The sequence below is a fragment of the Pimephales promelas genome, chromosome 4 (genome assembly GCF_988280905.1).
Source record: "Pimephales promelas chromosome 4, fPimPro1.hap1.1, whole genome shotgun sequence".
NCBI classification, from domain to species: Eukaryota; Metazoa; Chordata; class Actinopteri; order Cypriniformes; family Leuciscidae; genus Pimephales; species Pimephales promelas.
Genome location: NC_142772.1, coordinates 11,430,762 through 11,447,295, shown reverse-complemented (window position 1 = coordinate 11,447,295; position 16,534 = coordinate 11,430,762). Strand labels below are relative to the sequence as shown.

General features: G+C 45.7%; 1 protein-coding gene across 1 annotated transcript in view; it reads left to right on the top strand.

Moving 5' to 3' along the window:
- Positions 1–13,318, top strand: part of npr2 (natriuretic peptide receptor 2) — a 100,908-nt gene extending 87,590 nt beyond the window's left edge. Inside the window, exons 21-22 of the mRNA XM_039661811.2 lie at positions 12,013–12,104; positions 12,849–13,318. Coding sequence (XP_039517745.2) covers positions 12,013–12,104; positions 12,849–12,911 — 155 coding nt within the window. The 3' untranslated portion in view covers positions 12,912–13,318. The remainder of the gene's footprint in view (positions 1–12,012; positions 12,105–12,848) is intronic.
- Positions 13,319–16,534: the final 3,216 nt, after the last annotated feature.

Sequence of the window (16,534 nt, the reverse complement as noted above, 5' to 3'; positions counted from 1 at the left end):
ACACAATCCTCCATACGAGGAAGAGGATAACAATCAGGCTTCGTGACATTGTTAACCTTCCTAAAGTCTGTACAAAAATGGTCAGATCCATCAGACTTAATAGCGAGAATGCAGGGCGAACTCCATGAGCTGACACTAGGTTCTGCAATACCATGTAACAGCATATAGTCAACCTGATTTTGTAAACGCCGACGTTTCTCAGGATTGACACGGTACGGGTGCTGTTTAATTGGCGTATTGTCACCCACATCGATGTCATGCTGTAATATTTGCGTTTGGGACGGCACATCTGAAAAGAGTAAAACATAACAATTAATTAAATTTACCACATCTGTACGCTGCGAACAGGATAGATGTAAAAAACAGGAATCAAGGTTAGCCAGTATTTCAGAGTTGTTTAACCGGCCTTGTACTGTAGAGACAAGAGAACTTTCAATACCACTGTCAACTTCAGAACCGGACAGCGACCCCCAGGCCTCAGAGACAGTTTCAGCTCCAGATGTTCCTTCAGAGGAATCAGGTACCTGAAAAGCACTACAGACAGGAGAACACACTTGAGGCTGTTCAACATTGATCAAAGCCATTACCGAATTTACCTCCCCTGTATTATTTTTGTCCAACTGTTCGCGATCATAATAGGGTTTGATCATATTGACATGGCACAATCTGCTTCGACGGACACAGTCAGGAGTAGCTACTATATAATCCCTGTCACTAACCTTCCTCTGTATGACATATGGACCACTATAGCGTGCTTGAAGACTTGAACCAAGAACAGGTAAAAATACCAAAACTTTGTCCCCAGCCTTAAATTGTATCTTAGCTTTTTTGTCAAACCAACCTTTCATTTTGGACTGAGCTGCGATCAGATTTTTGCTAGCCAACTCACAAGCCCTATGTAATTTGTAACGAAAAGAGCTGACATAATCTAGCAAATTTTCTTGCTTGAACTCACTCAACCAATTTTCCTGTAGTAATTTTAAAGGGCTACGCACATTATGAGCAAACACTAAATCTGCTGGACTAAAACCCGTAGATTCTTGCACAACTTCTCGAACGGCAAACATCAAGAGGTGTACCCCATCATCCCACTCCTTTTCAAATTCAAGGCAATAAGCACGAAGCATTGACTTAAGGGTTTGATGAAACCTCTCCAGTACACCCTGACTCTCCGGATGAAAAGCGCTTGAAAAGCGGTGGGTGATGTTCAGCTGATCGGCCACCTGTGCAAAAACACGAGACATAAAGTTTGTCCCCTGGTCAGTTTGAATTACCCTAGGGAGTCCAAACAATGAAAAGAACTTAATTAGTGCTTTTACAACAGCGGGCGCAGTGATTTTACGTATAGGTATAGCTTCAGGAAAACGCGTTGAGGCACACATAATGGTCAGTAAAAATCGATTACCGGATTTAGTGCGGGGCAATGGACCCACACAATCGACAATAACATGATCAAATGGTGCATCTACAGCTGGGATAGGATATAAAGGATATGGCGGTATGGGCGGATTTGACTTCCCAGAGATTTGACAAGTACGACACGTTTTACAGTGCAACTTCACATCCCGTTTTAACCCTGGCCAAAAGAACTGTCTCAAAATAGGATCATATGTTTTATTAATCCCTAAATGACCAGCTAAGGGGTTATCATGTGCCAAGCTAAGTATTTCACCACGAAACCGACTTGGTACAACAATCTGTGTGACAATGCTCCAATCATCCTGTGCAGAAGCATACGACGGTGTCCATTTACGCAACAGGACATAATTTCTAACAAAATAACCCGTAGCCATCTCTGCCAGCTTTTCCTCAGAAACAACCAATTCAAACAAAGACTTAAGTGACTGATCACATTTTTGTTCAGAAATCAGATGCCTTCGAGACATATGCTCACCCCCAACACTACACCATGGCTTCTGCAGCTCTAGTGAACTGTGTACATTTCCTTCATCTGACGCTGTGGAATTGACATCAAAAGGGTATAGACCGTGCGATAGCAGTAGAGCTACTGTCACATGACAACTCAGACTCTCCATCTAGATCCACCCTAAGGCCATCCTCTACAGTCAAGACATCACACTCCTTAGTTTTAGCCATAGCACGCGTCACAGCACACACCGGAAACACTGCAGGAAATTTCTTCTGCAACTCATCCGGGCCTTCAGCAACCAAAGAAACAGCAGTGACCTCGGGGTTCACTAGAATTTTTCCGCCAGCCAAATCATTTCCTAAAAGGAAATCTATTCCCTTAATAGGAAAGATGTCGCACGCAGCCACTGCGACTAGACCAGACACCAAATCTGACTCGAGCTTAACCGAGTGCATGGGCAAATTAACAAACTTCATGCCAAAGCCCTGCACCAACTCACTACAATTTAATGAAGTTTCATTTGAAAGAGGCAGCACATTTCGAAGAATAATAGACCTAGAAGCCGCTGTGTCACGTAAAATAGTTACTGGAACTTTTACGCTGCTATTAGTCAATGAAACAACACCCTTCATAATAAAAGGAGAATAAATGTCCAAATCCGCACATTCGGACTGAAAAGGGCGTGACCCTGAAGGGGTTTCAATTAACATAACAGGTTTTGGCTTCTTTTTATTCAACAAAAAAACAATTGTTGATCAACTGCCCACGCTTTTTACAATAAGCGCACACAGGCCTCACCTTAGCTGCAGTATCTTTAAAATTGACCTGCTCGCTATACCCTTGTGTGACCGAACCACGCTGTGATGGGGAGAAAAAAGATTTTTCAAAACTTTCTCTGTGCGTCAAAACATATTCATCTGCTAATATCGCAGCAGCAGACACGTTAGTCACTTTTTGTTCATTTAGGTATGTTGCAATTTTATCCGGTAGACGATTTTTAAATTCCTCCATAAGAAGCAAATCGCGAAGCTGATCAAAATTTTTCACGTCTTGTGCCGAACACCAACGATCAAAAAGCGCAATTTTCTCACGACCAAACTCAACATAACTCTGGCCCTCAGTTTTCTTATAGCTACGGAATTTCTGCCTATAAGCCTCAGGAACCAGCTCATAAGACCTTAAGACTGCAACTTTCACCTGATCATAATTTAAACTTACGTCAGGTGAAAGAGAAGCGTATGCCTCCTGGGCTTTACCCGTAAACACACACTGAAGCAGGAGAGGCCAAATTTCTTTTGGCCACTTTAAGGTCGTTGCTACCCTCTCAAATAACACGAAATATGTATCAACATCTCTCTCAGAAAAAGGCGGAATTAAACGAATGCATTTATTAACGTCATAGTCCATCTCCGCACCGCCAGCTTCACCAACCTGTCTAGCTCCTCTGACACGGGCCGCTTCACGTTTTCCTATCTCCTCTATTTCCAATTTACGAAGCTCAAAATCATGCTTAAGCTCTTTTTCCCTTAGCTCTAAGCGCCGCATTTTTACATGTAGCTCTAATTTACGCAGCTCAGGATCTGGATGCGCACCAGCACGGGGAAAAGAGCTCACGGGGGAAGGGAGTAATTCTTTTTCGGCTAATTCAGTGTGCACTTGAGATTTGATATTTTGTTTCGCTTCTTGTTTTGAGATAGGTATTTTAAAATGAGCACCAATAGAAAGCAACTGATTCTTAGTACATTGTTCAAATTTTTCAAGGCTCGGGTGAGCCACAAAGTCCTCTAAATCAAAATCCATAATGAGACCGAAAAACATGCAGTTTCGAAACGAAAGAGGACGGAGGAAAAAAAAAAAACAGCGTCAAGCCTCAAACCGCCAACAACAAAATACAAAGTAATCGCAAAATACAAATGCACTGTGAAGTGAAGTGATTACTCAAAATAGGCAGTATACAATTTAAACCAAGAATCAGCCCTTGCTTCCCCCTAGCTATCCTGCCTAACAAAATCTCACCTCTCTAACTTAACCCTTACTCTTCACACAGTTCTGCGGCGGGTTTTTATGCACCATAAACCAGTAAGTTTGTGAGCCGCTTTACGACACACAAAATCTTACGGATGTGCTCCCGAGATAACTGCTTTCACAGTTAACACTAGCCGCGTCCCCGTGACACTATTAAAACAACAAAATTAGGTGACATTCAAGGAACGACACCTCTTCAGCCTAACAGGAGAGCAAAGGCAAGTCAAACAGATCATGAGATTAACACTTCACTCACCTGCATTTCATGCGAGAACAATGTAAAAAAAAAAACGACGAGCCCCCATTTATGTTACGGTCCCACAAAATACGGGTCTAGGTTTCCGGGACCACAACATAAAAGATCGACAACGGAAGACATAATCCAAAATTAAGTATTTATTATAACTCAAACAACTCCCAAATTAACCATAACATGAGAGACGGGGAGCTCAGCAACACGGGAAGAGAATTGGAAAAACAACCCACAGCTGAGACTCCCCGCTCCAAACTCAAATTCAAAACTATAAACAATGAAGAATCAGTGGTGAGCGGCCTCCTCCAAGGACACTTCCTTCCGTTTTATCTCTGGTCCTTCCCGAGCACCACCAATCAAAACTAAGAAAAACGGAAACAAGACAACATTAACATAATTAAAGGACTCCAGTCCAGACGTGCGCGATACTCACGTAACAGGGGGTTTCGCATAGAAAGCCAATCCTCTTCGAGTATTTAAAAACGAGCCAATGGCGTGCAATGCCTTGGGGCTGCGGAAATTTGCATAGCGTACTCCGCCCTACTCCGTGAGTACAAAAGGAGGAAGTGAACGCAACCGCAGTATGTTTTCACTTCGGAGCCAAGAGAACCTCTTCACTACTGAAAGCCATTCTCACTGTTCAAGACTCTTCGAGACGAGCGTCCTCTGCAGTGTTGGTGTGACGGCGGTACCCAGCGAGATTCTGCATCGCCTGCGATCTGAGCAGTGGTCTGCCAGACTTTTGCTCCCTGGTCGCTTCAGCGCTGAAAGAGTGAATTTCCTCCTCTCATTGAAAGAGCTGCACGCGGCACGTCTTTTTAAAGACGGTTCGCCCGTGTTCTTCTGGGTGTGGTCGATTTCTGTCGTCATCTGATGGTCACGATCGCTGCTTTGTATGCCTGGGCATTCAGCATGCAGCAGCAGCGTTCGTGGATGACTCATGTTCCTTCTGTGGGAGACCCAATGATGGAGACTCAATGATCTCACTTGAGTGAGAGTCCCGGTCCCCCCCGCTCGATCGGTTTCCTCCATAGGGGGCCCGTCGACCCGGGGACCTGGTGATTTTACGGTGACGGTGTGGGACAAGGCCCCGACGATTTCTCGGGCCACACCTCCCGCCTCGGTGCGAGAGCCAGCGAGCGTTAGTTCGATTCAGTCGGCCGCTTCTTCGGTGGTACCGGCTGCTTCGGGCAGCGCTCCAGATGATGATGCGATGTCGATCACAGCATCACTAGGCGGGCTAGAGTCCTCGGGAGATGAGGATGCGGCTGCGTTGCCTCCTTCGGGAGTACCAGCGTTGTCCGCGTCGGATCCCGAGCTGACGGCCATGCTGTCTCGAGCCGCTGGGAGTATCGGGTTAGAATGGAACCCTCCGTCCTGCCCTGATCTCTCACGGATGGATAACTGGTTTTTGGACAAAGCTGCCGCCGCAAGGCCATGGCCAACTCCATTACCTTTTTTCCCCGAGCTGCATGTGGAGTTATCGCACTCTTGGGGGACTCCCCTGTCCACTCGAGAGCGCGATCTCTCCCCCGCCTTTCCCCCCCTCAATGGTGGGGCCGCTCGTGGGTGCACTGGGATGCCCCCGGTGGAGCGCTCTGTTGCGATGGCTGTGTCCACAGAGTGCCTCCTCCCGTGGTCCTCCTAGGCACCCATCCAAAGCCTGTAGGTTCTCGTCTGCGATGGCGGCGCTTTCCTGTAGAGCGGCGGGACAGGCGGCCTCCGCTTTGCATGCGATGAGCACTTTTCCAAGCGAAGATGCTCAGAGATATGCACGAGGGCGGGACTGATCCAACGGCATTCAAAGATTTGCGGTCCGCCACTGACCTTGCTCTCCGGGCAACGAGAGTGGCCGCTCGCGCCGTTGGTCAGGTGATGGCCACCAGTGTGGTCCAGGAGCATAACTTTTTGGCGGTGCAGTTCTCCACTGCCCAGGAGCAGACGGAGGCAATCAAACACATTCTGCCCCGGCGACCAGCTGCTTCCTCCACCCAGTCGTCGGCACAGATGCCTCCCGCTGCTCGGCGCCAAGGACGCCCCCCTGTGGCTCCCGCCCCGCCCCGCCCCAGCAGCAGCCTTCATCCGGGCCATGGTGTGGAGGAGGCCGCAGGCAGGCGTCACAGCCCCCTCAGGCCGCACGCCCCGGTAAACGCCAGGCTAAGCAACGATCCTGATACGGGCTGCTCAGTGATGAAGTTCAGTTTTTCCCAGGAGGCGGTAGCAGGCCCCCTCCTTGCCCCGGTGGAGGGCCGGGGGATAATCTTTTGTTCTCAACTCCCCGCTGCTCACCCACGGGTGGGCAGCGCCCTGAGTTGGTTAAAGAAAGGCTTGACATCATCACTGAGCACACAGACAGGATTGGGTGCGCTCAACGTCCCAGTGCGCCAGCCCACTCATTCCTCTCTGTCTCTGAGGGCGCGGAAGGGAGCGCGTGTCGTCCCCGGGCTACGCCCCTCCCTTCCCCCTCTATCGCCAGACCCCCGGCAGAACAGACCCCCGTGGAACGCTCTGCCTTCCCTGGTCTCTTCTGTCGGGGAGCGGGCTTCGACGGTGCATCCGGACGGGGTAACTCCTGCACGCATGCCGGTCGACCCACCTCGCTGCCCCTCCGGGGGGACGTCTGTGGTTCGAATGACCCCGCTGGTTCACTTCCTGGAAGCCTGGCTAGCGCTTCCTGGGCTGTCCCGCTGGGTCATCAGAACAATCAGATTCGGCTACGCGATTCAGTTCGCACGGTCTCCTCCCCGTTTCAGGGGAGTTCGCTCCACGATGGTCGGTGGCAATACCCCGGTCATAAGAGCGGAGATTGCGACCCTGCTGGCGAAGGGTGCAATCGAGACGGTCCCTCCAGCCGAGATGAGGTCCGGGTTTTACAGCCCCTACTTCATTGTCCCCAAAAAGACCGGTGGGTTACGACCGATCCTGGACCTGCGCATTTTGAACCATTCTCTCCATCGACTACCGTTCAAAATGCTCACAGCCAAACGCATCCTCGAATGCGTTCGGTCTCAGGATTGGTTTGCAGCGATCGACCTGAAGGACGCGTACTTTCATGTCTCCATTTTGCCTCGACACAGACCGTTTCTTCGGTTTGCTTTCGAGGGCCAGGCATATCAGTACACGGTTCTCCCATTCGGGTTAGCTCTGTCCCCTCGCGTCTTCACGAAGATCGTCGAGGCAGCCCTTGTTCCCCTTCGCGAGCACGGGGTTCGCATCCTGAACTATCTCGACGACTGGCTGATACTGGCACACTCTCGAGCTCAGGTTTGCGAACACAGAGACCTGGTGCTCCGGCACCTAGCCCGTCTGGGCCTTCGGGTCAACCGGGAAAAGAGCAAACTTTGCCCCGTGCAGAGGATCTCTTTTCTCGGCATGGAGATAGACTCGGTCGCCATGTCCGCGCAGCTCACGAACGAGCGCGCGAACGAGTGCGGTTCCACTGAAACTATTTCAGAGGCTCCTGGGGCATATGGCATCCGCGGCCGCGGCAACGCCGCTCGGTTTGCTTCATATGAGACCGCTTCAGCTGTGGCTTCGCGATCGAGTCCCGAGGTGGGCATGGCATCGCGGTTCGCTCCGAGTTCCAGTGACTCCAGCATGCCGCCGAACCTCCTTCCCGTGGTTGAACCTCAGCTTCTTACGGACCGGCGAGTTTCCAGGCATCTCGTTGTCTCCACGGATGCGTATACCACGGGTTGGGGTGCCATGTGCAATGGGCATGCAGCCGCCGGTTCCTGGACAGGAGCCCAGCGCCTCATGCACATCAATTGCCTCGAGCTGCTGGCAGTACGGCTCGCCCTGCACCGCTTCCGAGCGTTGCTCTCGGGCCAGCACGTGCTTGTCCGCTCAGACAACACTACGGCAGTAGCGTACATCAACCACCATGGGGGTCTACGCTCACGCTGGTTGTCGCAGCTCGCCCGCCACCTCTTGTTATGGAGTCAGAAGCACCTGAGGTCCCTTCGTGCAGTGTACATTCCTGGAGACCGGAACCAGGCAGCCGACGAACTGTCACGGGTCCGTCCTATCTCCGGCAAATGATGACTCCATCCCCAGTCGGTCCAGCTGATTTGGGACCTAGTTCGGGGAGGCACAGATAGATCTGTTCGCCTCTCGGGACTCAGCCCACTGCGCCCAGTTTTATTCCCTGACCGAGGGTACGCTCGGTTCAGATGCGCTGGCGCACAGCTGGCCACGGGGCCAACGCAAGTATGCGTTTCCCCCAGTGAGCCTCCTTGCACGGGTGTTGTGCAAGATCAAGGAGAACGAGGAGCAGGTCTTGCTGGTTGGCCCACCAAGACGTGGTTCTCCGAACTCATGCTCCTCGCGACAGCACCTCCTTGGCCTATTCCTCTGAGACAGGACCTTCTCTCTCAGAGACGGGGCACTCTGTGGCACCCTCGTCCCGATCTTTGGAGGCTGCACGTGTGGCTCCTGGACGGGACGAGGCAGGTTTGAGTTTGCTGCCACCTGCGGTGGCGGCAACCATCACTTCCGCAAGAGCGTCGTCCACGAGACACCTCTATGCTTTGAAGTGGAACCTCTTCGTCAATTGGTGTTCTTCTCGTGGAGAAGACCCCCGGAGATGTCCGATCGTGGTCGTGCTTTCCTTCCTGCAAGAAGGGTTGGAGCGCAGGCTGTCGCCCTCCACCCTTAAGGTTTATGTCGCGGCCATTGCCGCTTCTCATGAAGCAGTGGAAGGTAAGTCCTTAGGGAAGCACGACCTGGTCATCAGGTTCCTGAGGGGAGCGAGGAGGCTGCATCCGCCTCGTCCTCCCCTCGTACCCTCTTGGGACCTCTCGGTGGTTTTAAATGCTCTGCAGAGGCCTCCCTTTGAGCCTTTGCAATCAGTAGAGTTAAAGTTTCTGTCCATGAAGACTCCTGGTTGCATTGGCCTCCATCAAGAGGGTGGGGGACCTGCACGCCTTCTCCGTTGACGAAGCGTGCCTAGAGTTCGGGCCGGCTTACTCTCACGTGATCCTGAGACCCCGGCCTGGATATGTGCCCAAGGTTCCCACCACTCCCTTCCGGGACCAGGTGGTGAACCTGCAAGCGCTGCCCCTGGAGGAGGCAGACCCAGCCTTGGCACTGCTCTGTCCGGTACGTGCTCTCCGCACCTATGTCGACAGAACGCAGTGTTTCAGGACCTCAGACCAGCTCTTTGTCTGTCATGGGGGGAGCCAGAAGGGAAGGGCTCTCTCAAAGCAACGGCTGTCCCACTGGATAGTGGACGCCATTGCTTTGTCTTACCAGCAGCAAGGCCGTCCGTGCCCCCTTGGTGTGACGGCCCATTCCACTCGGAGTGTGGCCTCCTCTTGGGCTTTAGCGCACGGCGCTTCGCTAACAGACATCTGCAGAGCTGCAGGCTGGGCGACACCCAACATCTTCGCCAGATTCTATAATCTGTGAATTGAGCTGGTGTCCTCTCACGTACTCGTTTCCGCCGGTACTGGACCCGCTCAGGTGTCTTCGCTTGCTCGCCATTCCACTCCCCGGACTGGATAAGTGCGATATCTCCTCAGTTCTTCCATTGAAGTCTTGAGTCCTCCGGCACCGACGATGCGGCACCACTGCTGTTGCTCTGGATGCTGGCTAGGTGCCTCCATGTGCACGGTTCCCCATGGTAACCGCCTCATGTGTATTGTCCACTGTAAGCCTCTCTGAGCATGTGTCTTCCCTTGGCAAGCCTTCTGCCACCCCTGGAGTTAAATTGCAGTAGCCACCTGCGGTTGGTGCTCCAGTGTTCCCATATGCGTTCCTATGTGGCCATATGCGTATTTGTAAGTCCTCCCTTGGGTAGGCAACTGGTAGCATGTCCCTCCCGGGATATGTTTCCCAGTGTACCTTGGTAATCCTGTGTCAAAGTGGGATACCCAAAAAAAAAAAAAAAAAAGGGACGGTCCAGACTTTCGCAGGGCACTGGTAGACAGCTTGAAGATGGCGTAACTCGAAGTGACTACGAAAGGGATCGTCTCGGTTACGGATGTAACCCTCGTTCCCTGAGTAGGGAACGGAGACGTTACGTCTCCCTGCCACTTCTGCTGTATCGCTGGGTAGACGCCGAGTTCAGTCTTGGCTCCTCAGCGAAGACATACTGCGGTTGCGTTCACTTCCTCCTTTTATACTCACGGAGTAGGGCGGAGTACGCTATGCAAATTTCCGCAGCCCCAAGGCATTGCACGCCATTGGCTTGTTTTTAAATACTCAAAGAGGATTGGCTTTCTATGCGAAACCCCCCAATCTCCGTCACTTCTGACGTAACGTCTCCGTTCCCTACTCAGGGAACGAGGGTTACATCCGTAACCGAGACGTTTTGTGTGGATCTCACCTCAAGGACCAGAGCCCAGTTGCGTGAAACCTCTGAAGTAGTTTGACTTAAGGTATCCCTAAGGGGGAAAAGAGCTTTGCAACAAACGTCTTAATCGTCACCCTTACCTGTTTATACTAAGCATTTCACAATAGTTTCTGGCAAAACACGGCAATGGAGAAGTAGTTTCTATAGTTACAAAATCTCCCACTACAAACAGAACATAATGGACCACTGACTTTTAAACAAGTTTAACATTAAGCAATAAGCTGTGTCACAGGCATCACCTGAGCTCAGTCTTAGCTCCTCAGCGAAGAAACATATCAGCATATTGCTGACATCCTCCTTTTTATACCCACAAGGTAAGGCAGAGATATACTATGCAAATTCGGCAGACCCATGGCATTTCTTTGCCATTGGCGAAGTGAAACGCCAACTTTTCATTTAGACCCTAAAGAATGAAATTAACTTCATTCTTTAAATTGATGAAAATGGCATTATATGACCCCTTTATTGCGATCTGGCCTGTTCATTATCACAACAACAGAGCCTGGTGGCTTGAGAATTGAAAGGACCGAAACTTTTGAACATGGATAAGCAATACACAAATGACTAGAGGGTACGGGGGAAAAAAACCTTAACTATCAAAAGGACAATAAATCGCTGTGGACATTCAAATGAAGGAAAATGCACATATCTACTGTATCTAATTTACAAATGTAAATGTAAATCTACTGTAAATGCAGGTACACTTGCTTACTCGATCTGTCACAATACTCTGCTCTATAGGCTTCATTGAACAATATAAATGAGAACATATGTTTAAGTTGCTAAGAGTGGTTGCTAGAGGTGTTGTGTAGTGATATGGTTATATTGGAATCGGTCAATCATTCTGACTAGTCAATAGCTGTGTTTTATTCACGATAAAACAGCTATTGACCAATCAGAATCAAAAAATTTAACTAACTGTTTTATATTAAACTATACATCTGTACTACAAGATTTGAGTTATGAAGATTATTAAATCCTTTATGGGAAGAGAGTATTTAAATGAATCATGCAAGGTGATTTACTAAGGTTTGCGCTAGTCAAATTGACTGGTATTTGCATTATTTAATGCACAAAAAGCATGTCATAAACCAGATGCTAATTTGTGCTGCACTTGGTAGATGCTTTAGTCATTATGGAAATGGTCCAGCTGCATCTGTTCTTTCATTTGCATGTTGTCAGTAGATCACACGCAGAACTTTCCACTCCAATCTGCGCTTTTTTGGAACTGCATTCTCGCGATAATTTACCTTGTTTAGTAAAACTGGCCCCAAGTCTCATAGTGCTTGGAAATATTAAATACATTTAGTTTTAATGAGTTTGAGTTGAAACTTCTCAACAGCCCTTATAGTCAATGTGTGCTTAATTTCAATGAAAAAGTGCAGATTTTACATTCGTCAAAATATTTGTAAGTGTTTTCCACAGAAAAAGAAATTAAGTTTTGAAAATGATGAAACAATTGTTATCTTCCGGTTTACTATTAATTTATGATTATCATGTCCTCCACAGCTCTGAGGATACATATGTCCTCAGCCACCAAAGAGGTGCTGGACGAGTTTGGCTACTTTGAACTCCAGCTGCGAGGAGACGTGGAGATGAAGGTATGGAGTGATTAAAATGTATAAATAAATTATTATTTTTTCTAAATTATTTTTATATACATTGTTTTCGATTTTTTATTTATTTATTGATTTTTGATGACCATCTTGCATCATTTAAAAGTGACCCAAATCAGATATCTGCATTTACACTATACACTATATATACATTTACGCCAAACAACCCAAGTTTGACATACTGTCCCAGAAAATCTTAGGCAGAAAAGGAAAGTGATTTGCAAAGGATGCAGATAAAAATGTATAATTCAAGACTTTGCTTTCCGCACCATCTTTAAAGGCCAACAAAACATTGGGTTGAGCCTTCGTCCTTCATTGTACTAGTGATTGAGTTGACATCATTCGCCACCTTTGCTTTTTCAATGGGGTACAACTCGCATTAATAGGGGAATATCTGATCTGTTTGCTTACATGGCAGACTCAAACGTATTCAATTCATATGAGATTCATTTCCACATATGAATGAGGGCTGAAACCAATCTAAGGTTAAAAAGGAATCCATGTGCTTTTTCCTGCTCATGGGTCATATCCGATCTATGACACATGGGTGTGAAAAAATATGAATTAGGTCACTTACATGGTCACAACCATGTAATGTAAATGCGGCCTATGCCTCTGTTTTTTTCATTAAGAAAAGAGCATATTGCTGACATATTGTTGGTTAGTTCCTCCAGTGGGCTGAGTGGTCATTAATGCATGCTATTGATCGGTGTTCTTCCTCTCTTTCAGGGTAAAGGCAAAATGAGAACGTATTGGCTTCTGGGAGAGAAGACAGAAGTCTATGTTATCTGAGATCACTGTTGATGACAGGAAGTCACCAGGATCAGAGCCACTGCTTCTTAAATTTGTTCCTTGTCTCGCTCTTACATAGAACAACACATTATAATACCTTTTGAGGGAGGTCAATTCAGGTATATTTCATACCTGCTTAAAAACTGCAAAAATTGTATAGAAGTGTTTTTTTTTTAACAATGAGGTTTTCTTGCGGAGAGAGTCCGTCTTTCCAGGTGAAATTCTTATTTTTTGTGCTTTCTATATTCAGATTTTTGGAAACTGGTGATATGTATTTGACATTTTCTTAAAGTGTTAAGTGCATTGAATAGTGGTTGTCAGAGTGATGTTTTATCAATGTAATATTTGTACATATGTATATCCAAGACATTGTATGATATTTTGTTCAATAAACTGAATTAAAAGCAGGTTATTATGTTGTCATTATTAGAAAAGGTTCTTGTAAATACAGTCTTCACAGATATAATGAATTATGAATATTAATGAATCCTTCCTGAAGGGTGCTTTTCGACTCAACGCACCTTCCAAAAGGGATTTGCAGCTTATCACAAGAGAAAAAGTTAAATTCGCACACTTAAATATCTTACTCTACCTCAGAGCTTCATTAACTGCAATTCTCAAAAGCTAAATGCTCTAAAAAAAAAAATCTCATCGTTGTATTCATCTTATTCAGGTCATCTGATAAATTATCTAAACTATAAATACATGATATGATCCACAGATTATTCCCAACTTCTACTAAAAGTAAAACCTTGAAAGTTTCTTTAAATGGCTCATAATGACATTTTTGTACAAGTTGATATGCATTTTTTGGGTCTAAATGAAAGAAGTTCGACGCAGGACGTTTCTAAATGGTTGGTTAACGTATTGTCACTTTCATCTATTTTCTGGCAGGGTAGATTAGTGAGATATGAATGTTGTGTGTTTACTTATGTATGTTAGTTTGTTGACAGATTGATGTTACAGGTAATGGTCATGAACAACTTTTTTTCGTGATTTGCAAAGATTAATTTAAAGGTTAATAAAGCTTTACACTTACTTCTGGAGGTGCAGCAGGAAAATGAATAGTTTCTTTTCTGGAGCACCTTTACCAGTTTTATATTGACTTTCGTTTATAATGCAGTATGGTGAGAAATGATTCGCGCAAACATGAAAGCATTGACATTGATCATGGGGAACATTCTCTTCGGAAACAAAACTCAGCCACTGCATCTACAGCAGGTCGGATTTGGGAAGAACATCAAAATGACTGCTGTGTTCGTTATTACACCCAAAAACAGAACACCACAATCCCTTAGACGCCATTCTATTCCAGCGTATCAATAATGCCGGACTACGATGACAGCTCGCTCAGGGCGGAGATGCGTTGAAACGCTGCTGTCAATCAACAAACATGGGAAGGGCGTCTGAATTAGTGACGTCAAAAATCGAACGGTGTTCTGACAATTCATGCTAACCCATCGAGATTTCCTACTTACCGGTTATGCGCATGTGCAGACTCACAGTTTTTTTTTTATTTTTTTTTTATTTTATTTTTTTTTACAAAAGGTACATTTTCCTGTTATAATGTATAATTTCCCTTTAAAAATGCTTACTACCATATGAATATTTGTACGGTCAGCCAGCTGAAAAGGAATAACTGAAAGTTTCAGTTACTAAGAAAAGGTGTACTTTGACAAGTCAAAGATGAATATTTTATGATAATTTTTACTTTTCACACCGTTTTAAAAATAAAAACAGTAGTCTACAGTACACAGCTACTCATAACTTAGAATTGTATTAGAATTGTATTTCATACGACTTTAATCGGCATTCTGTGATCAATTCGCGCAACGGTAGCATTTTTCGCAAGGCAGCAAAAATCGACAGAACAACGGCTCAATTTGAGGCAGGGGAAACAATGAGATGTACAAAGATGTACAAACACATTTTAGTACAATCAACTTTTAAAATTGCATGACCCCTTTAATACAGGACCAAAAGATTGTTGTGAGTTCTAATAATATAGGTAATCTGACACAATAAAGCTATATATACATAGCCTATTTATATTTACATTTAGCAGATGATTTAGCAGACAGAAAAAAACCCTGAAACGTTGACTTCTATTATAATATGCTATACGTTAGCACATTATAATACAACTTAATAGGCCTATATATTTATAGAATATCATTTATAGTAGGCCTCATCAATACTGAACCACAAAGATATATAAAGCCATGGATTTGAATAGTTCATAAAATATTTTATTTTTAACTTGCACAAATACATCATAACATCCTGTGCAAAACAATAATACATTAAAAAACTCATTATAAAGAAAATATAAAATATTGCACTCAAATACTGCATTCAGGCAATGCAACATCTGTATGTATGTACATGGAAAAACTCACAGAAACAAATAAACCTCCAGACTAAGCACATTGTGCAGCTATAATCCATGTGTACTTTTTTTTTTAACTTGAACAAATACATCCTGTGCAAAACAATAATACATTCAAAAAACTAATTATAAAGAAAATATAAAATATTGCATTTAAATACTGCATTCAGGCAATGCAACACCTGTATGTATGCACTTGGAAAATCTCACAGAAGCAAATAAACCTCCAGACTAAGCACATTGTGCAGCTATTTTTTCCATGTGTACTTTTTTCATTTCTTGCAGCAGCGAGTAGTTGTTTGTCCTCTAGAGCTGCATGATAATCATGATAATCTCTAGAGCTCTGTGCAATCTCATAATTCAGAGTGATGATCAGCTCACTTTTTATTAGTCCAACAGAACTTTTTTTTTTCATACATCTGACCATTTATTTTTCATTGACGGACAAGGAACCTTAAAATCGCTCCCTCCTGTGCCCGCAACCTCTCGCTCCTCTTATGATTGTCTCCCGATGCGTGCTGCTTCACATCATACACTCCGCCGTGACAGACAGAAAAAACACGACAGCATATGGTACAGTTGGCCTTGTATTCATTCTCCCTCAAGTATTCCAACCACGGGTAGTCTTTTTCCCATTCTAATCTATATTTTTGCACTCTTTTTTTTTTCGCCGGCTGCTCTGAGGTAGTCATTTTTACATTTCCCGCTGTTGTCACTTGTCATCATCGTTGCTACATTACGTAACTCACAACAATAACTAACGACCAATTAAAAGGGCATCCTCTGCTGATGTTCCAATGCTGCTAAGCGGCTGATCATAGACAAACGGGGAGAAATTAGTATCCACCACACAGTTGATTTTCTTTTTTTTACCACATCATAGCCTACAAATGTCTTCGCTCATAGTCTGTCTGACAAGCTATGTGTCTGTCATGGATTTACACTGAATTGATTTTCAAAAATATGGAACAATCAGTTCAATACGGAACAAGACATTTATGTGTCAAATACGGGAAGATTCCGTATTATATGGAACGGTTGGCAACCCTAGTCTGGAGTAATGAGTTTAGGTAAAAGCAGAGCCAGTGGTTGTTCTGTTGGTAAGCATCAGTGTCTTAAATTTTATGCGAGCGGCAATTGGCAACCAGAGCAATTTTGTGAGGAGAGGTGTGACGTGTGCTCTCTTTGGCAGTGAGTTATGGGAGATGTAGTTTGAGAGGGAATGACAAAGTGG